Here is a 27,246-nt window from a genome sequence, read left to right as displayed (position 1 = left end):
CTCCACCACTGTAGCACGAAAGCGACCACAGACAATAAAGTAAACCCACAAGCACTGCTGTGTTCCTCCAATAAAATCCTGCGGTGGGCAGGATTGTGTCAGCAGGTGCTGGGCTCCCACACCTGTCAAGATGCCATTACAATGTGGCCAATAAATCCAAATATACCCATTAATGCCAAGAAAGCAGGGGGTTAGGGATTTAACTACCCAGATAGTTGGTAAAAATTTCCTATGGTAAATAGGAAACAGCACAATATTGGTTAGAAGCATCCAAGTGCCTTGGAATAATGCTAATTTGTATAAAGACCTGGTGGGTTGAACTCCCTCCTCACCAGTGATGAGCCAGGCAGCCATTGCAAAAGTATTGCTGAACAGGCATGGGTGCCTTTACCTAATAATCAAAGGAGTGGTGTAAATAGTAAACAGAAGCTATAGATGTGAAAACTACACCTCCCCAAGGTTTGGGGGTTAAACTCTAAAATGTACGTTACAACAGTTGCAAAGGCTCCACTTTTAAAGATCATCAATGACACCACATATTCAGAAGTCACCAAGAGCATCGTGGCTAAACTTTCTGGTACTACTATACAGATTTTTTTTCACAGATCCTTGCTTATCTATGATCAACTCTACAATAATTCTACTAAAAGATCTTTACATGGTAGCACCAAACATAACTCCTCAATCTGGTAGGAACCTAGGCAAATATCACAGTTCTCTGTTTATAATGAAGTCAACACACATTTGAATCAAATTTCCATTCTGAATTTCTCAAAGGCCTACCAAAAAAAAAAAAAAAAAGACAAAATTTGGCAATCTAACATTGAAACATAAAGATCAACTCAAAAACGGCGGGCATTGTCAATAGTTGGTCTTCACTTCTGATGTTGCCTTCAATAAATAGAAGAATGCAGAAAAACTGGCAAAATGGCATATTTTTTGCACGCAGCAATCTCTTTTAAACCTTTTAGGTCTGGACTTAACCGTCTCTGCTTTGCAATTAGGGAGCCACCGCCGACAGAATTCTGCAGACCTGGACTTTCTCTAGGAAGAGTACCCGTTTGAGATGCCATGTATACGGTTAAAGCACATCAAAGGTATACTGCCACCGACTGAAGGAGAGGAATACTGTCTGCATCGTGATTTTGTGAAATGCCAAGAAAAAAATCTAGTACCATCCTTGCCCTCCCCACAGCCTAAACCAAGGGACACAAAGTACAAAATGACATTCTCAAACAGTAACAATGATGTGAGCACATAGTGTCAGTTCAGAATTTCAGATGGATCTTATGCTAGGAATTAAGCCATTTTACCATGGACATGTCATCTCACTTAGAACTGTCCAAAGAAACCAATAAAGGATACAAAAATGTAGTCGTCCATGTATCTCTTCTTTAGATTCTCCACAATGGCGTTCTCTGTGATCTTGGAGAGCAGGACCATGTCATCCACGCCACTCTGCTTGACATTGTGACTCTGCCAGTGGTACCGGTAGGCACCTTTGCTTCCCTGTGAACGTGAAACACAATTATTAGGATGGTTTCTTTTGAGGGGAAAAAAAAATGTGACTAAGTTCCCAAATATCCCTTACATCAAATGAGAAGGAGCGTTGCTATCAACAGACCTGGATTCAGATTTCACCTTTGCCACCTACAGACCACGTGAAGTGGGGGAAAGTTATCTAAGTGCATTGAGTCACTTAAGCTTCCTCTTTTCTCATCTGTAAAATGGGAGAAATAAGACACACTTCACAGAGTTGCTGTAAGGATTAAATAAAATAACATGAAAGCACCCAACAGTATCTAGGGTATAGCGTAATAAACGATCAACGGGCTCGGATAATTCCTTCCACCTTATTGTTTGGTAGAATTTACAAGTAAAATAAGCAATGAAACAGAAACGGTCTAAACCTGTTTTGCAAATTATACGATGGAACTCAGAAGCTAAAGGGTATGTATCACACAACGGCTCAGTCATGTTGTCACAATTCCTCAGGCCAGCTCAATTGCTTTCCCTCCATAAACTTATCACTGACCGTGTAATATAGGCCTTTCACATTCAAAAGATAAGTTACAGTTTGATGGCCAATCCCTGCTGTATTAACAAAGAAATGGACAGGGTGGCCTACACACAATCGCAGAACATACTATGGACAGGAGGGCCTCATCTGGCCCCACGGCCTCCTTGGGTAAGTGGAGTTGTGGCCTTCATCTCCTTGCTGAAGTTACAACTTAAGACCAGAGGTAGCCTCTGAGCACCCCTGTGGGCCGGAGAGCTTGCCATCACGTGGCGTCTCTGCAGTGGAATCCCCCATGTGTTCAGCTATGTGCTAAGCCCCAGGGTTAGGGGCAGATGAGAGCGCTGTAGTGGCGGCACTTGGGAAGCTCATGGTCTGTTGAAGGACCTAGATACCCAAATGATTCACGATTTGTGCATCAGCAACAGTCAGTATGTAAACACATGTAAAATGGGTGTTCCGGGAGGGGGCAGAAACTCCTCTGTCCTGGGAGGCAGAAGTAACTTCCCGGAGAAGGTGACATTTGAAATGGATCTAAAAGATTTTGAATCTGCCAGACAAGACTAGGCAAGGAAGGGTATTTATTATAATCTACATTTACAGGGCTAAAAAAAAAAGCCAATACATATGAAATAACGACAAACAAAGCATGGCAAGGTATCAGACTGTCCCTTCCCTTCAGACCCTTTGTGCATCCAGTGTCACACGCTGGGCAAGTGTGGTGGGCACTGAACTAAGCAAGACTCGGCTCCTGCCTCCTTCTCAGGAGATCACTTTTGGGGGGAGTTTGGAAAAAAGGAGAAAAAAATTCTGAATAAGCATATCTAGAAAGGCCACCTGCTCAAACGTCAAAACTAAGAATGAGAAAAGGTAATGGGCCCTTTGATAGAAAGGGGAGGTGGAAGGAAACAAGATAAACATTTTAAATTTCATTTTGAAAAATTATTTAATGCTGCAGGCAATAAGGGTCCTTTAATATCAGCAAATTCTAAGAGGCTCTGGGAAAATCCCTTATTAAAAACCAGCCAAGGAAGGGGCCACCATAGGAAAAGTGCCATGTGTCCACGCTCCAGAAGAGGGTTCTGGAAAGCTTGCCACCCACGAGTGCTGCCTTGCAGAGGGAAACGGTTTATATGATATATTTGACTTTCTCAGAACCACATGCGGCATCAGTTCTACAAAATTACCTCAAACCTCACCACTCCTCCTTCCTCTTGGGGCAAAACAGAAAGAGAGAAAAGCACTGGCCACAGCATGACTCACTGGATCTCAATCGACTCGATTTCCAACCAGGGAAAGATTCCTGGAGCCTCCTCCCCTCCTCCACCCTCCCTCCTTTTCCAGCTTGAATATTCTTTCTATGCAAATTACTCTGGATGCAAAACTAAGGTCCTAGAGCAACTAACCAGTAGATGTGTTTGTTTACTTGTTTGTTTATTTGCTTTTAACCCCAATAAGTATCCATCTACTTAAGAGGCCAAAAATGTTATTTTCTCTTTAAAAACGTAAGCACGGTTGAACAAAACCAAAGGACCATTAAGAAGCTGTTATTTAACGTCTGCAAAGTACAAGAAGTGGAGGAGCTCTGTGTCACAGTGTGTTTGTTTGTACTGATCCCCAGAAATGCCTTCTCTAGGTAACCCAAGTAGGTCTTGGTGTCCAATCCAACCGTTTCTTCTCTCAATCCAGAGTGATGAGTTACTGCTCGCCCCATCTCAGAGGTAATGTCCTCTTTCTATTGGCAGTTACCCACACCCCCCCCACCCACCCCAGTAAAACAGGGCTCCTTGTGAAGTTCATTGATTCTCATGGTCTCAAATATCCCTCTGCACTAAAGAGTCCCATCCCTGGGTGGGTCTCCAGACTTCTATCTGCAAGAAGATAAAGGACCAATAGTATGATTGACAGTTACTGTAAGTAAGGCAATGAACCATTTGATTGGAGGCGGTCACTCCTTCTGCTATTCCAAACAACCCTACGAGAGAGGGGTTAACATGCCCAGACGACATGCAAGGAAACAGATGTTCCAAACAGGAAGCAGCAAAGGCAAGACATGAACAAAAGTCTATGATTATAAACTCAACCAAACACCATGGTTTCTTCACACTGTCTCCCTAGTGACCTACTGGGTATTTCCACCTGGTAAGTTTAAATGGCAACAGAATGACAGACCGTTTCCAACACCAAATTTGTCATTAAAAAGACAAACAGTTGGCTGCATCCACAGATTCAACCCACCATGGACTGCAGCTAAGGAGGGTCAACAGTAGGATGCCATTTTATAGAACAGACTTGAGCATCCAGGGATTTTGGTATCCGTGGTGGTCCTGGAAACAATCCCCAGCAGACATGGAGGGAGGACCGTACATCTTTGATAATGACCACCTTCTCTTAGCATCAAACACTAAAAAAACACTGGAGCTATTTTTCACTTGACATATTTTGTATATCCAGCTGGTCACCAACCTCTCTCTCTCCCACACTTTACCCCAGGCAATTATAGTTATATATGTGAACTCACTCAATCTTCACAATCATCCCCATACTGTATATTATCATCTCCTTCTGCTGATTTTTTAAAGTAAATTGCCCAAGGTCTTGTAGCTTGTCTTTATTAACCCCCATACTTACTATGCCTTTCACCAATTCAGTTGAGGTAAAGGGAAGGAGTGAAGGTAGGGGTAAGGCTGGGAACAATTTGAGCCTTTGGGGGAAGGCTGACCCACCCAGGGTGCCGAGGACAAGGGCAGAACCCACTGACAGCTAAATGAATGAAAGCTGGGCTGGCCCGGGCAGTGCCAGCACAGGTGAGAGCTGGATCAGGGAAGCTGGAAACCAAATACGAACGCACAGGCTCTCATCCCAGCCCAGGGAAGCTTAAAAGTCCCCCACAGTGAAAAAGAAGAGCTGCTCTGTTTTTCTAGAGGGGACCACAGTGTTTGATCATAGCGTGACTTGCCCGGAGGCCTTCCTTGGAACACAGCCACTGACGGGCAGTAAGTGGGGAGCAGCATGGGAAAGCGTTATTCTTCTAGGACAGTAGGCTGAGCAATGTTTCCGGGACCTGAGCAATGTTTCCGGGACAAATGACTCTGACCCTTTTGTTTCTTCCTTCCACCCCCGACTGGGAAGGTAGGGGCAGGACGGGCCGCCACGCGTGCTGGGAGGAGAAACAGAGGGACGGGGACCTCCCCGTCCGTGCGGAGGCGGGCCACTGTCCTCAGAGGGCAAAGGTCCAGTTTACCAGGTTATCACCTCAACAAGACTCAGCTTCCTTCTCTTCTGTGGACTTTGTGGGTGGGTATGTTCCTTTTGTTTTTCCACTAAAAATGGTAACGTTTGCAACAAGTAGGGGCACTCAGCAAGGTATTTCATTTCCCAGCAGGTCTTGATGACTGAAGCACAGCTGGACAAAGGACGGCACGCAGCGGCTGATGGGCAGGTAAGAGATGCTAATTATGCCCACAACAATGATGATAATGAAGAAGATACTCTCAGCCCTGAAAGGGATTACAAATTACAAGGGAGATAATTCCCACGGTGTAAGGATTGAGCACAGCCTTTCTTGGATCCACGTTGACTTTCTAATGACGATTCAGTTGATTAAAAAGCACGGATTTACACGCAGGTTCTAGAAAGTGAGGTACGCCCACGCCCACACCCACCTAATGGTCCGGTGTGTGCCTCACGTTGAAGAGGCGGCACCCGGACACAGGAGTCCCTGCTGCGGAGGAAGAACCTGGACCGATTTAAAAGGCAGATGTCCTGAATGGGCGTGGGTTTACCAGGTGGGGACTGAGCAAAGGTGAGTCAGTGCACAAAGGCTGGCTCTGTTCTCCCCTGAAAGCCAACCTGTGCTCCCCGAGGAGGCCCCAGGGCGGCCCTGCCCACGCAGCCCGGCTCCGCAGGCACTCTCACCAGTGTCTCCGAGCCTTTTTCTTCTTTGGTTCATCCAGGAGAAAGGAGGAGACAACACGCTGGGTAACCGGAGTCCTTCAAACGCCCTTCAGACACCCAGAAAAGGGAGGCCATCAAAGTGCTGTGTAAACACGAGAGACTGTTGGGCAGGGCCTGGGGGAGGGGTGACCAGAAATGCCCTCAGCCTCTTCTAGATTTCTCTAGGGAACGGTGGAGGCAGGAATCAAAACTTCAGTCACACAGACCAACATATAAACCATTAACTAAACAGGAGTAAAATTCACACCCTCTTTCCTCCAGCAATTGTTGTTGTCTTGTTTTGGGAGGGGAGGTAATTGGGTTTTTAGTTACTTATTTTTAGTGGAAGTACAGGGGATTGAGCCCAGGACATTGTGTATGCTGGGCACACACTCTGCCACTGAGCTACACCCTCCCCACTCCATCAATTTTAATTCTAGGACTTTATCTCAAGACCTACCAAGTGTGCCAAGATGTAGGTACAAGGTTGTTCACTGTAGCACAATCTAATGGGGGAAAACTGGGCACACGGTTTACGACTGATTAGAACATAGCCCACTCTGCAAAAAGGAGGGTCTACGCTGTCATTAAAAGGAATCCACTTGTGCTGACGTGGAAAGATCTTCCAGATCCACGGCTTCGGGAACATAGCAATTGATTTGTGGATTAAATCTTGAATGATCGCATTTGTCTCAGTTTTTAAAAAGACATGTTTTAATTGGCTTTTTTTTTTTTTTGAAAGATTCACAAGGTTCCATTGGGGAGAAAGCCTGGACTCTAGGGAGAAGGATGACTTCTACTTTCTCTTTTTTTTTTTTTTTTGATTGAAGTATAGTCAGTTACAATGTGTCAATTTCTGGTGTACAGCACAATGTTTCAGTCATACACAAACATATTTATTTCATATTCTTTTTCTTTATAGGTTACTGCAAGATATTGAACATAATTCCCTGAAGACGCACCTTTCTTCACACTGAACATTCTGAAATTAGGATGTGTCTGTCTTATCATCCATGCTGTGCCACAGCATACCTGACAACGAGTAGCACCTTGGGCTTGATGAATTAAGACACAGAACACTTACGAGAGGCCAGGCCCTGTCCTACGCACTTTACAAATGTAAGTCATTGTTTAATATCATCAAAGATATTATGAAGATTTCAGTTATTCTGGAAGCAGCATGCTGTGCGTTACTATCACCTCAGGAGTTGTACAGAGGTTTCGCTGGTGGGGCTGATGATTGCCCAGTTCTAGAGGCTGTGCTGTGATCATTTCTGTACCTGCTGCCCTCGCCCCCTTCCCAAACAGCATGAGAGTGAGTGTCCTGGCCGACAAGCAGCTCACAGCAAGCTGCCCACAGCAAGCTGCCCACAGCAGACCACAACTCGGCAGAGCAAGGGAATTTCCTCTTCAATTTGTGAAGGCATGTTCAATGTGCATCTCCTTCCATCGGAAAGTTCCTTCAGTATTAAGACCACTGAAGCCGGAGGGTGCCCCCACCTCTACCACCACCACCGCCCAGGGGGGATGTGTCCACCCCAGGGGATTACAATGAACTCTGGCCTTTATTCACATACACTCTACTCCAGTGTCTCCTAAACCTCATTTTCAACTACTTTTACAACTTCCCTTCACCCAAGTTCTGCCAGACCTATCTTCAAATTTTTGCATAAACTGTCCTTTTTAATTTGACTAACTCCTGAACAACCATCTCCATAAAACCACCAGTTTTATTTCTTCAGTGTGTTAAAATGATAATGAAGAGATATGATTTAAAATACACAACATGGAGCTGTACATATCGACCTCACCGTCCACCGTGGTGCCCTGTCCATTGTGAGGACCCTCTGCCACTCTCTCCTGGGCCGGTTCCCACCAATTTCAAGTCTAGCCACTGGGAATTTAAATGACTTCTATTTCCCAGAAGTATTTTTCTCTACTGTCAAAAATCTCACAAGGCAAGACCAGATTCCCCTTCAGATAGCAGTTGTGAGGCCATGGTTATGTTTTCACAAGTAGAAACTGCTCTCTATTCGTGTCCCAAATCCCCGCACTTCCCATCAGGGGTCCCAAGAGCCCTCCTCCAGTCCTGTCGCCTCAGAAAACCCTCCCAGCCACACGTGGGACATTGAATGAGTCCCCCGGGAGAGGGCTTGCCTTGAGGCTGTCCAGGAAATTCTCCCTCAAGCATCTGCAATTTATTCTCCCTGGGGAAGCACTTCCTACGAGACTCATAGACACTGCTCCGTCCTTTTCCCTCTGAATCTCTAGGAAATCTGGGGTAGTGGCTCTCTCCCCTGCGGCACACAACAGCTAATTCTCATTACATACCAGCAGCGTTCTGAACATTTATACAAGATAATTTATTTAATCCTCACCAATTTACCAGGCAGGCCCAGAGAAGTTGAGTGACATGCCCACCCCCAGCAGCTGGGCTTCAAACCCAGGCCAACGGGCTCTCAACTCTTTGCACTTAACGGTTATACCTACTGCCTCCTGTAAGGAGGTCAGTGCTGGAAACAGCAAGAATTATAAAGTTAACAGTCACTGCTTTATCGCATGTTGACTACTTGCCGCGTATCAACTTCTTTTATCTGCCCAACAGCACAAAGCAGATACTTGTATTTACTGGGACGTGGGGTACCTTGTGCAAAGTCCAGCACAGAGGAGCCCACAGAGCGAGCAGTCTGGCTCTACATGGCCTTGGGCTCACGTCTGCCCCCTGGGGACACGTCCCCAGCAGGCGGGGCAATGCCGGGCACATGGTCATGCCCAATGAGTAGCAGTCAGGCTGATGAATTCCGGGCAATTTGGCTCATCTCAGAACAAGGTGTATCTCACTGTGGCAGCTGTCTGTGGGGGAAATGGGGGTCCTATATCCAGAGTCTGCCCCAAGGAAGAAAGAAGTTTCTAAAGCTGTCTATTGCCCCCAGTCCAGGAGATCAACGGGAAAAGATGTTCTCCTCTTTTCTCCTCTTAATTGTCCACCAGCATCCAGGTAAGGAAAACAGTCTAATTTTAACCACAGGGTGAAGACATTTCAAGCTCCTGAACAAAATGAATCAAATGGTTGAAATCCCTTTATACGACAAGTGCTCATTTTACTTCTGTTTCCATCTATAATTTAATCAAACAAATGAAGACAAGTCACGCTGATTGATGTCAGTGTCTGTCTTTTCAGCTGCAGCTCTGCTGGCCGGACACCATGTCAGGCACTGATCGATCCCTTCAGGGACCTCCCAGTCGTCGCCTGTGCTTTCCAGCATAAAGGTTGGAGAATACGATCTAGTAATCTAGTAACTGATTAGAATCAGCAGATTTGGATTCAAGTATGGGCCCTACCTCTGTGACCTTGGGCAAGGTCCACTTCATGTAATTTTACGCTTCACAATTAAGGCAGTCTATTAATACACATGTAAATGGGATTTAGGTTTTGCATCACTACTGACGGGACTTTATTCATAGACTCATAAATCAAGAAAACAAAATCCTATCAGACTACACGTCCTGATCTTTGATTTGAAAATTACAGCCCCTGAAGCAATGTCCGCTGCTCAGTAAATTTCTTGATTTGAAGTAAGAAGCCAAGGTAACGATACGGGCAGACCAGGCAGAAATACCAGCACTGCTAACTCTGATTCATATTATTAACTGAAATGGAAGTAACAACAGGGAGGTCATTGAGCAATTCTGCTTAAAAGGAACAATTACTCTGTAGCATGGAATAAATTCTAATTTAAACAATATTTTGAGGAAAAAGAAAAATATGTAAAGACTTGGACTGCAGCAGAGTTGATGTCAATCTGAGTAAAAGCAGCCTTCCAGGATGTACTGTCCTTCACAGCATCTTTCTATACTGATTGCAAAATATGCATTATTTATGTCATGCAAAATGGCGGAGGTACGACAACACAAGATAATCAACTCGTTTGATGTATTTTTTTTTCCAAATATAATTTAATATTTCTGAAAAATGAACTTTGGGCATATCTGCACAAGAAAACTCAGGATGTGTTTCAGGATGTGCTGGGTGGGGAGAAGGGTCTGGAATGTGATTGGGGTGTCTCGGGGTATGGGCAGCCCTTGTCACAGATTAGCCATGGGGGTACTGAGTCCAGGATAAAAGCCAAGCTCAGGGGTGGAGGGCACCCCACAAGCAGCAAGGTCAGAAGTAAGAAATGCCTTCCACACCGTCTCCTGCTGTTGGTGAGGGCACATCTGGACCTCTGCTTGCTTGATCTGGCCTGATCTACAGCACACAGACGCCACGCTCTTCTAGGGGCAAAATGGAGCCAAAAGGTCTAACAGCTTTTAGGGTACAGACCAGACATCTGGGGAGAGAGATCTGGGGAGGCAGAGAGGCTTGCTCACAGGGCGACAGAGAGGAGGGTTCTATGGGCACATCTCAGGGGGAGATGACACCAGAGCACCCCCAATGGGCACTGCGGATCGGTGTCACAAGGGTCCTGAAGGCCCAGGGCAGCTCCAGCTGTGAAGATCAACACCGGGCCCACCTCTCATCCCTCTCATGGCCCAGTGGAGGACACAGGACCCAGCTTGTCATGTCTTCTCATGATGCATACATACCTTGGACTTCAGGAATGGAACAAAAAAAAAAAAAAAAAGAGGTTGGGCTACAGGAAGTTAGAAGTGGGTGGAGAGAATCACGTATCAGCACGTTAATTCAATTAAAAGCCCTAGGGCAGACAGGAAAGCAGGCCTGTCCCGTTATCAGCTTATCTCTCAGAAGCCACACCTGCACCACAGAAGGCCAGGCCAGCACGGAGGTGCGCGGGCGGAGATGGGCTTGGGTGGGGACGGGCGTGGGCACCTGCGCAGCAAGGAGCAAAGACCATAAGTCTTGTATTTCTGTTTCCTGTGCCTACGGGATTTCCAAGGGGCTCTTACCAACTACCTGCGGTGCACCCACCCTCCTCAGTTCAAAAAGCAAGTTCTAGGGGTGCATTTACAAAGACAAAAAGAAAAACCAATTTGGGAGATCAGCGCGGCTTCACTGTGAATTTACCCGAGACCCTCGTCACTGTGTTCTTCCAGGGTTGACAGAGGCCACTAATAAGTAGACTTGGACATCCACTGACCAATGTAAATCCTTACCAAAGTTCAACTGCAAGCAAATCCAGATTTTTTAAATACAAAAATTGTACAGGAAGGTAAAGAGAGGTTAGGCAGAGGGAGAGAGCAGCCCCTTCTCTCTGAGTGCAAGGGGTTCTCAACAGCTGTCTTAGTACTACAACTGAAAAGACTCTTAAGGAAGCTAAATGGTTCAAGGGCATTTAGTAAAAATGGCATTGCAAGGATTCCAATCTCTACACCTCAGTTTCTTTTTCTGTAAAATGGGGATGAAAGCAGTATCTACCACTCAGGGCTTTTGAGGGTGTTACATAAGATCAGGCATGGAGAGTTCCTGTTACACTGTCTGGCCCACTCTAAGTGCTAAGCAAAGTTGTTGTTAATAGTAATAAGTGAACTGGGAACACTGATAGCCAGAAATAGTGCTCTGATTGCGTATCTGATGTTTCAAGAAAGAATACTGTCATCTCATCTGGCTAAGGTAACAGCAGAGACAGGATGCAATAAAAAAAAAATACGGGCCTCAAAGTTTCACAATGCCCCAGTGACGCGTCATCACATAACATGTAAGATATCTGAACCCAGGATTCTCTGAGAACAGGGATCCACTGCGGCAGAGTAGAAGAAAGACAGTCACTGCAGAGAAGACACATAGGGAACTTAACAGGCTGAGCAAAAAGGAAGGCTGTGACGAAGCAGAGTGAGGACCACGAGTCACAGACGGATGCCTTACAGGCAAAAAAGCAAAGGTGTTTAAACAATCCACAAAGGATGAGGGGTAAGGAAGGGGCACAATACTTCTATATTTACATTCAGAATCCTAAAAGTTTATAGCTGGAGAGGGCCTTCGCCTGTTCGCCCACCAGCCCAAAGCTCTTACTGCACAGGTGAGGGATCTGAGCCCCAGAGAGCTAATGTGTCCATGGTTTCAGCCCCTTAGCAGCAGAACCAGGACTAGAACTCAGGTTTTCCAGCTCCCAGTCCAGCACCGTGCAGCCCCTCCCAAGCAAACCTGTACATAGCAAAAGTTTGGATCATCCACAGAAATTCTGAGAACAATCAAAGGAGTCTAGGCATTTAAATATTTTAAATTTCTCAAATAATAAACATGATCATTTGTGAACCGTGACCTTCCAGCAGTCAGATTGCATCAGGGCACTGGTGTCCATCCAAATAGTAAATATTTGAAGAGCTTAATTTCTTCTTAGTTTTTAATATTAAAGTAAATGTGAACAGAAGTTTTAATATCTGCTTTCCAGTGGGTTATCCTCCACACAAAGGTGCACAGACTCCACACTTGGGGGACCACTTTCCTAGAACCCCTTACCTTCCACCCAAGATACAGCCCTCTGTTTGTAGGGGAAAAAATGTCAAGGCATTGGCTTAAAAAATCAGAAACAAGTAGGGAAAGGAGGCAGGTAATCTCCAGAAGATGAGGGTAAATGCCTGCAGAAATTGGAAAACTGTAATCTGACTAGAGATCTCTGGCTGTAGTATTCCATGGGGCTCCTTCCAATAGTGACTTTCTGCTGCCAGAATCACTAAAATTGAAAACAAAACACAAGCTAACCATGTCTGATGTGATTATGGGGCATGGGTGGGTCACAGCAGCTTAAAGTTCACAACTCCATTTAAAACAAAAAAAACCCCAAGACAGCTTTGGTGATTGCTCACTGTGTTCTGTGAATTACAATACAGCAGTGAAAAGGCAACCCATGTCATTTAGAGGTGGGGCCACAGGGTTTAGGGAGCAGGGAGTGGGCACGGCTTTTCTTGAGCACCTACTATGTGCCGAACACTATGTTAGATGCTTTGTTTCATTTGGTATCAAAAGAACTATAGGACCAGGGAGGTACTCTGAACGCCGGGGAACAGATGAAAAGATTGACCAGAGAAAGTCATGGAGTCACTCTGTTTACATCGAGGCCATGGTGGATGACAAACAAAAAGGATTCCCCACTCTGTGAAAATGTCTCAGGGGAACCATTCTCTGAGAGCGAGACTTGAGGGTAGGGGGTGGCAGGGAGGGCAGAGCTCAGTGGTAGAGGCCCTGGGTTCAATCCCCAGTACCTTCATTTAAAAAAAAAAAAGAGAGAGAGAGAGTTAGGTTTCAAAGGCAGCACTTTGGCTCTGGAACAGAGATTGCCTCTCTCAACAGGGGCAGCTGAGGCACAGACAGGACTGACTCGTACAAAGAACACGGATGCCGGGAGAAGCCTCAGTGACATGGAGAGACCCGGCGGGCGGAGCCACCCCGAGACATGGGGCCTCTCTGCCTTCAAAGGACTCCTCACGGCCAGCCTCGAGGCCAGAGCCCCACACCCTGGTCTTCAATTCAGTGCGTGCAGGCATCGCATCCAAAGTTCTCTGGGGAACAGACGATGGTTTCCCTTTGTGCCAAAGGTGCCTCCGCCTCTCGGCACAATAAGGACACTCAAATCTGTTAAAAATAACCTCACAGAAGTCCTCGCTGGGACAAACCGGGCAAGACAGACATGCTTTGCCACAACAGTCCCACTTAGCAGTCCGCTGGAGGAGGGACTTGTGGCAGAACTTCTAAGGCCAAACTGCAGGCCGCCGTCAGCCCTGCAGAGTCCACAGTCGGGGGCGAACTCTGGTCCTCCTCGTAGGGGACAGGAATGAGACTCAAGGGGGCTGGGACTGACACACCCACGATCCCGAAGCAGTAGTAACAGAAATCGCTTTATGCAAGAATTGAGACCTACGGCGAGAACGGCTCTCTGCGTCAGGTAGAGACTGTGCCCGACTGCTTATGTAGAAAACAGTGGTGCCCACTCTGGGGCAGGACAGGGAACAGAAAGTAGATGTCAATGTCACCACCTCACAAAGAGGTCTGCGCTCAAAAACTGCCAGCAAGACCACAAGTGGATTTGCAAAAACATTTGCATGATTTCTGGCTGCAAAACTGCTGAAAGGATTTGTACTAAACTCCGCTCCCAAATGCACAAAAGTCCCCTTTTCTACCCGAACCTGAGATCCAAACTATGAGATGTAACTCTAGCAGCTCTGATACTCTCCATATCTACAGTCTCCCTGGCTGTGACCCCTTCTCTTCCTGGGAGTGGGGCCAAAAGCACAGTATTACTTACTGATCAAACAGTCAACACCCAGAGATACCTGGGAGTGACCACACGTCGATTAAGGTTCACTGGAATCAAAAGCAAAATGGAATCACCCTTTGCTTGATGGCGGTTGGCTGGGTTTAAGATACAAAAGTAGCTGCTAGCTTCGCACTGAAAAGAAAAGCTCATTTCAATTTTTTTTTTAAATTCGGTGCAGCCAGAAGAGTACAAAGGTTAGAAAAGACAGAAAGAGCTTGAGATCCTTAGAGAGATAAAAGGCCAATGATTTAAATTAAACATGCGGGAAACATTAAAGAAGGGAAGGACATGAACCAACCCTAGAGATATAAACATACAACAAAGAAAAGCCGTTTGATCACAGGACAAGCCGTGTGAATAAATAAAATAAAATACCATAAATGCTCTAAAGGGAAAAAAAATTAAATAAGAAAAAAGTTTTCTTCCAACTTTCATTCTAAAGAAACCACGGCTCTTTTGCTTGGTGTAACTACAGATCACAGGCTTCAAAGTTAAATTCAGCTTTGAAAAACCTAGGTAACATTCCCTAGTTTTAAAAAAAATGTCAGGGAGCCCACCATTTGCTATCCGTGGATGAATTCTGTTTGGTGGGTGGGTTTGCTTTGAGTGGCTGTGAACAAAGGCAAGGGTGATTTTATTTTATTTTTTTGTCATTTAAAATTTCCTCCCTTAAAAAAAAAAAAATCTGTGGTTGTTTGAGAGAAGTCCAAGGCAAATTGATCAATTCTGAAGAGTGGTTTGAATATTTTTAAACATACCCACTTTATGCCTCCGTTGCCTCTAAACCAAAAGCCTACACCACCTTTTCTCAAAGGTATCTCTGTAGCGCATTCTGGCTGAGTTTGTACTCCCCTCTAGAACTGTCACTATTATTTAAGCTTCCGTAAAATGCACTCCAACTGGCAGGCATGTGCATTGTGGAATTAAGTGTAATACGGAAGTAACAAAACTGAAGTTAGGCACCAGGGTGGACAACAGCAGGCAAGGCTGCAGATGGCCACAGGGGCCTGAAACAATGTGTGGTTCCTTTCCATTCTGTTTTGCCCCATTGTGTTCTGAATAGACCGAATCACTGCCCAGCTCCAGGGGCCCAGCCACTGAAAGGCCCCATTGTAAGCAATATGCTTTCCAGAGCAGAGTGAAGGTTGCTGTAGTAACCTTCACCATGACTTTCCTGACCAGGGCGATGAAAATCCCAACTGAATTGTGACAGGACCACAGTTACAACTGAGGCCGCACCAGGAGCCGGGCCTCCCCATTAGGGGGTCTTTTCTTACCTGGACGTAACCCACTACCTGCTGCCTAAATCATCCACACAGCCTGAGAAGGGGCTGAATTTCTAGAAGCCGGAGCTTGAGAAGTGAACCTGCACAGTATCAGCCGGGGTCTCTCCCCCCAAGCGTGGTGGGGGGGAGAGTGGCAGTTTGCAGACCAAGGTGGGCCCCCCTAGTTCACCCACCATGTTGAAGACAAGCAGAAGAAAAGGCAATCACCCCAATTTACCAGATGGAACACTACGCTAGAATGAAACCCCCATCCAGGGAACTCCACTGAGGGCTCACTCTGTACCAAGCAACCATCTAAGCCCGTTACATAATACGAACTCATCTAATTGTCTCAGCAAACCTGTAAGGTCAACACAATTATCAATCCCTATTTGCAGGAGGCAGAAACACACTAGCACAAGGAAGTCACATCACTGCCCCAGATCAATACCAGTGAACGAATGTTCTGCTTCCAAGAATCTACACTCATAATCCCTTCCCTTCTTTTAATGTTATTATTTATTTATTTTTATTGAAGTATAATTATTTGCAATGTTGTGTTAGTTTTTTTTTTTAATGTTGTGTTAGTTTCTGGCATACAGCGCAGTGATTCAGTTATACATGTGTATATTGTTTTTCGTATTCTTTTTCATTATAGGCCATTACAAGATATTCGATACAGTTCCCCATAATCCCTTCTGTTTTGAGCTTCTCCACGTAGGCACTGGGCATTTGGATCTGGAGCTCTGGAGCTTAGGAGCAAGAAATGGGCCAGGAATCCACCACTGGCTACTAAGAGTTCTCGCCAGGGGCATGAGCAAGACTGTGCAGAACAGGGAGCCAACATGGGATATGAAAACCGAGGATGGGAAATCTCTCCTGTTCGTTCGTTCACTCATTCATTCATTCATTCCAATAGTTGCATGACTATCAAGGAACCAAATGCTGTTCCAGGCACTGGAGTAACACTTGCAGACCAAAGGACAAGACTCCGGCTGTCATCAAGCTTACTTTCTCACAGATGGGGCAGAAAACAGACTGAACAGAGAGACAGGAAAAACACAGGCGGCCAAGGGAAGGCCGGGAGGGCAGGCTGGGCACTTGGCACTGGAGACAGGAAACAGGCAGCCAAGAAGGACTCCTCATCCGAGGGTGCAGCCCAGGTCACAAAGAAAAACTGTCTTCCTTCCAGAGGGAAGGGGCCCAAACTACTTCAGTCAGATCCCCGTCCAGTAAGAGAAATAACACCATCTCTCATTTGTATATTGGTTCCTGCAGCTCACTACCTAGCTGCTCACCATCCCCTGAGAGTCCTAAAGCAACTCAGCCAGGCAGGCAGGGAGCAGGAATCATCAGCTCCATTTTACAGCTTGGACAGGCTGCCAAGATTTCCCTGATACTTTCGAGGACCCCAAAGGAGTGGTGGAGATGCGGGGAGGACTGAAAAGCAAATTTCCGGTTGGGCTCACCCGTGTGGGGGAATGTCCCTCTGTTTATCCGTCTAGCATGATAATGGCTGTGTCATTTATTGCTGGGTTGTTATTAAGCCGGGCTGTGAGTCGCTCTGTGTGCTGGATCTCGCCTACTTAGAAAGAAAGAGGGGGCAGGAGGAGGGAACCAGAAGCAGAGGCTGAGCCAAGCTGCTTTTAACTGAGAGACACAGAAAAACAAACAGCTCTTTAAAAACACAATTTCTAAGCGTACTTAAAGGTAGCAATTCCAGCCTAAAAGCCTCTTCACTTAGTAATGCACCACCCTTAAGAAAGGGCAAAATGATCAAGGCATGGGAAGGCAGGAGACGTCAGGCTGTGGATGAAGGCCTGCTCCGTGCCAGCTTCTAAGTAAGACGAGGAATTACAGTAATTCAGCCCACAGCGATTTCCCATTTTAACTGATGTTTCCTGTTTTCTATGCTGGGCATCGTAAGAATATGTAGAACCAGGCCTGGGGTTCACAGGCCGTCCCTCCACTGGGGGACATTCTTTTCTGTCCACTCATCGCCTTGTGTGCAACATGACAACCCCGAAACAGATCTGTTTTCCTACTGACCTCGATTTGCAGCCACTGTTACTGCTGCTGAGAGAATTCTTGGCTCTCTGAGGCCACGATGGGAAGGACCTCGCCTAGCGGTCCCCCGGCCAGGTGCCCCTGAAATAGAGTAGAACCTGCCACTGGGTGTCTCTGCAGGAATCATCCACATCCGCCTGAGGTCGATGTGATTTAGGATTAAGGATGAGGGACAGAAAGCGGCCGGAAGTCTCTTTCCAGCCCTATTGGCTGATGGCTGATCCATTTCAGGGTACATGAGACAATGGGGTATATTGTTCAGTTTGTTTGTTTTTGATGGTAGGATAGCAAAAGTACGGTTTTAAAAAACCTTTTATTTTGAAACAATTTCACCATTTCAGAAAAATTAAAAAAAAAAAGAATTCTTATTACCAATTTGTAACATTTTGCCACATTTCCTTCCCCTCTGTTTCTGTCTCACTCTCTATATACAGTTTTTTGGGGGGGTTTGTGTTTTTTTGTTTTGTTTTGTTTTTAGTTTTCTTTTGGAGGAGAGGTAATTAGGTTTATTTATTTTTAGTGGAGGTACTGGGGATTGAACCCAGGACCACCTGCTGCTAAGCGTCCGCTCTAACACTTTGAGCTATACCTTCCCCCTATAGTTTTTTTTTTTTAATCTAAACCATTTAAAAATAGGTTGTATACAACATGCTTTTTTTACTCCTTAATACTTTGGCATGTATTCCCTATGAAGGGAATTTTCTTATATAACCAGAGTAAACAACTTCAGGAAATGTAACGTTAATTACTTTTTATCTAGGTCCATATTCCAATTTCATCAATTATCTCAATAATGTCCTTTGATAAGATTTTTTTTTTCCTGGTGCAGAATCACATATTGCATTTAATTTTCCTATTTGTTAAGTTTCATTTAATTTGTAACAGCCTTTCAGCTTGCCTTTGTCTTTTATGATGTTGACATTTTAAAGAATTCGGGCCAGTTTTCTCATAGAATTTGCCACAGTTTGGGTTTGTGTGATGTTTCCTCATAATTAAATTCAGCTTTGTATGCTGGGCTAGAATTCGAGTCCAGTAAATTTTTTTGTCTGGAGGTGTATCATGTTTGTGGGTGAAATTCATTTTTATCACTTCATTAAGTACTGTCCCATTTCTCCGCTGCAGAATTTCTTTTTTTTTTTTTCTCCTGTTGTAACTGCTAAGTAATTTGTGGGGAGGTACTTTGAGACTATGTAAATGTCCTGTTCCTCATCAGACTGTGACAACCAACTCTGACAGAATTAAAACGTCAAGCCCACTTATTTGGCGTTCAGGGAAAAGGCATTACTCTCAGAAGCTGGGAGTTTCAGGCAAGGGCTATGGAGCATCTTTGTGGGCTTCTGAGAGACAGGGTACCTGGGTTCCACCCATCTGCTGGGTTCCAGATAGGCTGAGGTGGCTGGAGTGCATTCCTAGAAGCTGAACTGAAAACCAGAAGCATGAGTCAAGGTGATTCTTAAGGCCCAGATAGCACCATGGAAAGAGGCATCCAAGGCAGTCAGGTCTGTCCACATGCAGAGCTGTGATGTGTGGGACGGTCATCTCTGGTTCCCTCCATCAGCGTGCCCGAGCCTCATCCCCACCCCATCCGCCCCTCCTCTCTTGTGTAGCTGCAGTGCTTCTGAATGACAGGTGGATGTGGGGTAAGTTCTTTAGAACCAGAGAGCTTAAAGCTAGGTGGGGACAAGTGGGGTCAGGGGCAAAGTCCAACCAGGCGGGTCAAAGAGGTTGCCAACAATCATTCTGGGGTCACAAAGGAGGAAGACCTTCTTTATGCAGAACTTCGATTCCAGCCACTCTGTCATCATCTGACAAGGCCAACATTTTCCTTTTGCTAAAAATTACTGTGTGGAAATGTTACCTCAGAGGACTTTATTATGCCAGAGCCACCAGTAGATGGCTACTTCCACAACCGAGTGGCTGGGACAGAACCTTGGAAAGAAGCCCAAACTGTCTTTATAGCAAATTATCACAGAAAGGAAGGCCAGGGAGCTGATTCGGAGACCAAAGATTCTCCCTGCCTTGTCAATATTTTACAAGCCTGGAGCCCATTCCCGGAAAGTACAGGCTAGTGATTTTAATAGCTACTGCTGAAATGCCACCAGAAAAATCAAGTTTTACACTTTGCAGGTAAAAAGTTTACATTTAAGATTTTTCTTCTCCTAACTATAAAGTTTTGGGAGTGTACTACAAAATTCCCAAAGATTCAGAATCATAAATGATCACAGCAATTTCGGGGATGGCATTCTTTTAATAACATCCACACTCTTGTAGTCCTTTTGCTCAAACCACATCGTATGTTCTTCACCGATTCAATCAATCGTTTGCTGATTCGATTGTTTTTAACCCTGTCAAAAAAGCCTGTTTTAGGTACTGTACCAGGCCTTGGGAATATAATGGTTGTTTTGTTGTTGTTGTTGTTCTTGAGATAGAAAGGTTTACAAATTAACTACGTAAGTATGCAGTGGTAGTTCCAGTGTGTGGAATGAATTTTGTTGATATAATGGTCAATTCTTTCATTATATAAAAATACTGAATGAGCTGCTGACTATCAGGGAAAAGAAGGTGAATGCACTTCACATTTAATTGTGAAATATTACTCCAGGCTGCCAGGTAAACTGAGAAGACGGCCAAATCATTGATGTTCGTGGACAACTGAATCCTAATCCGATGACCCCACGTCAAGAACTCTGTAGTTAACTTCATCTTAGAAACATCAGCCCAAGCTCTGTCAGACAATGATCGACTCCAATCATCATTTATTCCATGTAAATTAAGTTGATTAGATTTTCTCTAAAAATCGTTCTTTTCTACTCCAAAGGTTGCTTTTTTGAAAAATCTCAATGCCCAGCTGTAAGACAGCAATTTGGTGTGAGGTATGCGATACCACTTCCCACCTGGCATCAGGTTTTAAATATCCTAAGTGGATCCCTAAATCTTTAATATGTGAGCTCTTTGTCTCATATACTTGGTTGCCACTGAGAAGCTGAAAAGGCATTTGAGCAACCGTTTCCTGCAGCCCAATTAGCTACTTTATAATTTATCATCAGGTAAAGCACTAACTGTTAAATGCCTGGGTTTTGGGTCCCCTTGAATCTCTCCTAGTTAATCTAGGGCAGCTCTTCCCAACCAGAAGGTCTGGCAAGACCGGTCCTTGGAGAAAGGCTGAGTGACGGTGGACTGGGTTTTCCTGTTCCAAGGGCTCTGGCCGCCCTGCCCACGCTGAGGGCCGTCCCCTTTCCTGAGTCTTTACCAGAAAAAGCCACCAAAAGTTTAAACCATTTACCAGGCTCCACCACCACTCTCAGCCGCCCACCCTTCCCACACACCCTTCTCACACTTAACCACAGGAGGAAGTGAATCTACCCCCGATGCTGTCACAATTTTTGAAATCTGGAAGTGGGTCACATGATGTAAAAGGAAGTTGGACGCTGGCTGGAGACAGTAAGCTAAGTACACAGGTCTAGAAACCTGTGATCACCTTCTAGCTTTAAACCTTCCAGGGTTCTAATTTAAACAGCAATCCCAAAAATGTCCATCTCGGATTGGAGGTGTGGTTATGCAGATCTGGGGCAGGCTTCCTTGAAGGGCTCACAGACTAGCTCTGAGAGAATATCCAAATGATAAAATCATAATCATAGCAAGAGTAAGAGAAATAACAAAACTCTTCGAGAGGACTTATTCCATTTTTTTTCCCTCTTTCCATTTTAGCAGTGACAGCCAAAGCCTCAGGATTTGTTTAAAATGTCTTCATAATCAAGGACCTATGTTAGTTTATCTACACAACAGCCCAGGAAGCATTCTCTTTGGAGGAAAATGTGGACTCCAGATTCCTAAGTTCCTCACTTATATTACGACAACTTTGCAGTCACTAGTGTACCTTCTCTTTCCTCGGAAATCCTACCCCAATCTGTTGCAATTTTGAAAGCTAGCTTTCTTCGGTGATGAACTCACACCCTTCACAGACTTAAAAGGAGCCTGGAATTGGGTGAAAGCACTTAAGACCCTCAGCAATGCCTCCAGGGTTAATGCTGGAGGTTACAATTTATAACTGCAAAGCTTCTCTCAGATGCTGGGAGGAATAAAGTGAGTAACAACCACTGTCAGTACTTGAGCCAACTTTGTCATCACTAAGCCCATCTTCTGCCACGACCTGGCAGAGAGCAAAGAACTGGAGCCTGAAGAAGAGACTCAGATTTCCTCTCTGCTGCTCAGTGGCTGGGTGGCCTCAGGGACTTACTTCAACTCCCTTGTTTCCAACCTCTCAGGGTGGTGAGTGGGGGATCAAAGACAAGAGATAAAAGACAGGAAGCCCTTTGTAAATTGGTGCCATGTAAATGAGTTATTTTGATAACATCAAGAGAGAATTGGGGAGACAAGTTAATTTATTTCTCCCAATTTACGCCCTCACACTCATTGGGATACACATCACAAAACTTAAGAGTTCCCCATCCTCAAACCTGTTTCCCCCAAAATGCAAATACCTAAAGAAGGGTGAACCTGACCACTGCCCGGCAGAGCTAAAGTTCCACTGGAGTTAAGGAGAGAGGACGGGATCCGGCTCACATCCCGGGAACGTCCTGGGCAGGATAGGCATCCGACGCGGGGAAAGGGGAGCAAGAAAAGGTTAGAAACAGTACACCGTGAAGCCAACAGAAACCATCATGCCAACGAGGAGATCAGCTCGCTGGGTGAAGTAAGATTTAGGACGTGTCCATCCGGGCACTAGTGCCCACCAGGGCACTTCCCTGAATGTCTGGAGAGAATGGTCAACCCAAAATGTAATTTCTATGTAACCAACAGAGACATTAATCTGTCATCTTGACATGGCAACGTGCTGTGAAAGCAGGCTGACAAGGCAAGTGGCGGGGCAGCGTGTGCGGGTGGAGAAGGCCAGTGCTTACGTGTCAGCGGGGCGACCACAGCAGCCACTGAAGGCCACTCGGTCTCGCTTACCTCGTCCATGAGAAGGCCACTCTCACAGGGCCATTAGGAGAACCGCGCTGACCCCGGGAACCATCTCGATGGCTGGGTTGGCCAAGCCATCTTGACATTAATTCGATGTAAACACAAGGGATTCTCTGACTTGACGCTGAGTGCCATGTGGACAGGGAGCGCTGTCCCATTTTCTGTGAATTCCGAGAGGCCACCCAGCATAGTGCTTGGCGCTCCTCAGAGCTTTCAACGTTATTAAACCTGTAATTGAACAATGAGGTGCAAAGCACACTCACTACGCAGTGAGTGCGTGAGGGCCGTACACGTGTACAGGACAGGTACTGGCGGCAGATAAAAGGCTCCTGCCAGTTTAAAATATAAAAACAGTGTTGGAAAGTAAGGACGGGTCAGGGTACCTCTGCTTCTGCCCAAGAGGGAAGGACGTCGTGGCCAGAGCACCTATGGCGTTAGTCTGCTAGCCGAGGGCACCTCTAGATTGAGAGGGAACGACAGCTCTCAGCTGCGGTCTGGTAAGATCACCCCTTAGCATCACTGCACGCTACCTACTGTATTAACTGATCGCCACACGAAAGAAAACGTGACACCCCAGATGGTGTTTCTAGAAACCATCCAGCTTAACAGGTAATTTCAGACTCCAGTCAGGTCTAACTCTGGTAGAATCAGCTGCCAACATGACGAAATCCATTGTCTGAAATAAACAGGCAAGAGGCTACAGTGCCATCCAGGGTTCCCCTTGGAGAGAGCAGTGTGACCCACAGCTGGGCTACGTCCCCAAGCACTGGCAGCGAGACACAAGCACCTCCTTGAACGTGGCCCTCTACGTAGCTTGTAAGAGCAAGGAATCCAAGGCAGTGGCACAATTTATCATAGATGCAATGGGCACAAAGTCGGCGTTCAAACGCTGCCTGTTACACAGAACCAGCTACGCAGGCCCTCTCCCCATAAAACACCACCAGGAGCATCATTGTTCCTTTCCTGAATGTGCGGCCCTTCACAGGTAAGTGTTTGCACATACGCTTTCCTATTGGAGTGATGGCTGAAGTACAGTCAGCCGTCCACATCCTCGGGTTCCACATCTGCAGATTCAACCAATCACAGACTGAAAATATCGGGGGTGGCGGGGGGTAATCTCGAAAGTTCCAAAAATCAAAACTTGAATTTGCCACGTGCAACAATTTACATAGCATTTATACTGTACTCAGTATCATAAGTAATCTAGAGACGATTTAAAGTATACGGGAGGATGTGCGCAGGTTATATGCCAATACCACACCATTTTCCATAAAGGGGTGAGGGCATCAGCGGGTACTGGTACCCACGGGGCTCCTGGACCAGTCCCCCAAGGACACCAAGAGACGACTGTACTTGTAATGCAGACATCTCTATTCACATTTTCTAAATGAGGGAAGTGACCATCAGGTGCTCGCCCAAGGTCACATATAAAGCAAAAGGCAGAATGGATTCCTACTCCATTGCTCCAGGTAGCTCTTTCCCTCTCATCACAAAACTGGGGTGACAGTGACCCTGAGAAATAACTGGAGCTGAAATGTATCCTGGTTCTAGAGTTTTCCTTTAGACTTCCGAAGCCCACTGAAAATCTTGGAGAGGCGGTTAAGGAAAAGGTCTCTCTCTTAATTACTTAGGTATGACACAAAATAAATCATGTGACTTTTGCCTTTCTTGTTTTCTCTATTCAATGTTGTTATGTTACCTTCTTTTCAGAAAAACTTTTCTTTCAAGAGGGCTCTGTTGAAACTGCCCTGGTTTGGTTAGAAATGCAATGGACACAAAAAAGAAGAAGAAAAAAAGAATGCTATGAATGCAAAATTACTTACTGATTTAAATTAAGCTATAAAACAAGATACTCATCGACCTCCACTCAATTCAAATCTTAGAAAAACAGAATTCATCATTATTTTCCCTGTCATAACCAAAATTAAATGCCTTAGATTTGTAAAGCACTTTGTAATTGTAAAAAGTACTCGCACATATATTCCTTCACTTCACAACCCTGGATGGTTGATATCACCATCCTCAAATTTATAGATCAGGAAACCGAGGCTTTCAGAGGCCCACGGTTGCAGTCAGATCTCCTCTGAATGAACACAGATCTCTAAATGTAGAGGACAGTATCACCCCTTCCACTGTGCAACACGTCAGTGCCTGACAGCCAGAGACAGGCAGGAACACACCTGTAGCTGCACAAGCGCGTTCATTACTCATCGCAGTGAGGGAGAGCGTACACCATGGGGGACCGTGGGACCTCCTTGGAAAGATGGTGGCAGAACTTATTACAGGATGGACTTTGGTTGGGTGGTGTTCAGGGAGGTCTAAGGAAACAAGGGTTTGCTCTAGACTGGGCACTGTCAGAAAGCAGGGCAATTCTGTGAGTATCTCATTAAGTGTTATCTATTGAGAGCTGACCCTCAGAGCACAGAAAGGGCCATAAAATGGTAAAGAAGCAGTGGCCACTCCTACTGGCCAGGTGAGGGGATGTTTGGTGGGTATCATGGGTTGTCCAGGAACCTTGTTTTTGTCTGTGCTTACATGAAATCAAGCCGTGGCCTTGCTTGGTCTCCCTTGGCCATGGTGGCAGAGGCACCTTGTCTGAGGCTGGTCCTATGTGATCTCACTCCTGTCCAACAGGAGAACATGGCTGAGCCGTGAGCGCCAGCCCGGCTCCAATGACACGGAGACCTAGCTGCGTCAGACCAGAGGAGGTCAGGGCTCGCTTTTCCTGTCTCAAACAACTGCCTCTGAGCAGCCTTTGTATCGAACAGGACATCAAAAAGATCATTCAATAATAAGTGAATTCAAAAGAAACCTTTACTTAGAGAAACCAAAAATACAAGCAGCAGTAAACTGCCCCAGGACCTCCCTAACAGACTGACTCAACACTGATCCAATCTTCTTGCAGCGACTTGTCTCTCCCTCCATTCAGACTTCCTTCCCTCTGAACAATCGCTGAACAATCAGCTCCCGGGCAGACAGGAGGCTGAGCTGTGGAGCACCTGCGAGTTGTTCCCCCAACATCTGTGCTTCCTTTCATGGAGTAGTAACATCTCCGCCTTTTAGTTGGGCACAGGATTACTCGCAAGAAAAGAATTCACTCCCAGATTCTGGTGCATCTAGGTGTGGCCAGGTGATGTTAGTGGAAGGGGTGTGTACAAGTCCTAGGACACACCACAAAGGAGGGAGGGGGCGTGGCCCTCCTTACCCCTCCCTTGCTCAAGATGGGCAGGTGGTGGGTGGCCAGAGCCCCTGAAGACCAGGGCCACACCTTGGGGTTAGCACAGCACAGCAGAAAACTGCAGGGCTCCACACCAACCCTGCCCCGTCTACATCCAGAATGTTAAGTGGGAGAGAAATAAAACACTCACACCAGTAACAATCAATAAAACGCTCTCCTAATTGCAGCTGCGTATTCTCAGCTGGGAATTTTTTTTCCCATATTTAAGTAGCAAAATTAAATTTAATCCCAGAAGTTCTTTAGTGCCAGGCTATAGGGTCTGGGATTTGTAACATTGTTGTATCTATTGTTATGCTCACTAATTGTTTCAGGAGTGTATTTATGGTTTATCTAATTACACCGTATATTCTTCGTTGTTGCCTTTTTGTCTCACTCTTTCCCAATAACCCAGAGTCCCCCCGACAGGGGCATAAAAGATACCGAACAAATGTCTGTTTTAATGAGCCTTTAAAGACTCTGTAATGTAATCACAGTTCAACCTCTACTGCTTCACCTATTCGCTTCTCATCCTCCTGGGAGAAAATTCATGTCTGTGAATGGATAAAAACATATACACCTTAGATACACTGCAAACTGCTACGGGATTGCACCCCAGGTTGGCAGAACCTCAAACGTTAGATTTCTGAGTGCCAAGAGTAAACAGATAAAATGCCTTTATTTGTAAAAGGCCTCAAAGGACTTTTTTTCACTGTTGATTCATCCTATCCCTCACATTTGTAAAACCATTTGCAGTTTACAAAGTGCTTTCATATTCATCATCTCAAAGTCCCCGTCTTCAGGCTGGGGTCTAGTGATTTATATGTAACACAGGAGGAGCTGGAAGTTCTGGGAGGGTGAGTGACTTGCCCATGAAGCCATTCATCTAAAAAAGCCCTGTGGCTAGCTAGCCCTTAGGGTCATTTTCCTGCTTTCCCTGTTAAGAGCAACATGGCCATAAGCCTTCTTGTAGCTGTATCTTTGCACCTCGGGCCAAAATCTCTGTGAGAAGGACTCTGACATGGAACCTCCAGTCTGGGGACACTGGGAAAGCACTCCTGTCGGGGAAACGCAGGAGAGCACAGAGGCAGAAGGTCGAGGGGGCAGGCCCGCCCGGATCACCGATCCCACTTTTCTGTAGCTGGAAATGCAGGCCACTGCTTTCTAACTTCAGAGCGAAACTGAGTCCAAGTGGGCCTCACCCAGAGGCGCTTCCGGGATGACCTGGGCAGCGGCCACTGTCCGGCGTCTCGGGTGGCACTAGAGCCCGGGTTAGCCGACCTGATCCGCCAACAGCTGCTTCGATACCCTGGGCCCCAGGAGGATGAGGTCCTGCAGAGCTGTTTTCTGTTGGAAGGGGAAGAAGCAGGAGTCCCAGCTGACAGATTCCAGCAGCTGGGACCGGCCAGTGTGGGAAAGAAGCAGAGGGAGCCGCAGACTCTGCCTCTGAATTAGGTCTACATTAATCCCGGTGTAACTCTGACATTTGCTTCTCACCTTCACTCTCACGGTTTGCTTCGAGGACTCCAAAACCCTTAGTCCAGCCCTTTGGATGAGAATGCAGTTCAC

General features: G+C 45.8%; 1 protein-coding gene across 1 annotated transcript in view; it reads right to left on the bottom strand.

The window, feature by feature from the left end:
• The window catches only part of MYO1E (myosin IE), a 190,671-nt gene that overhangs the window by 113,244 nt on the left and 50,181 nt on the right, over positions 1 to 27,246 (bottom strand). Inside the window, exon 2 of the mRNA XM_031452972.2 lies at positions 1,366 to 1,509. Coding sequence (XP_031308832.2) covers positions 1,366 to 1,509 — 144 coding nt within the window. The remainder of the gene's footprint in view (positions 1 to 1,365; positions 1,510 to 27,246) is intronic.

This window comes from Camelus dromedarius, chromosome 5, assembly GCF_036321535.1.
Source record: "Camelus dromedarius isolate mCamDro1 chromosome 5, mCamDro1.pat, whole genome shotgun sequence".
Lineage (NCBI taxonomy): Eukaryota > Metazoa > Chordata > Mammalia > Artiodactyla > Camelidae > Camelus > Camelus dromedarius.
The sequence above is the reverse complement of the archived record's forward strand: the minus strand, read 5'-3'. Positions and strand labels throughout refer to the sequence as shown.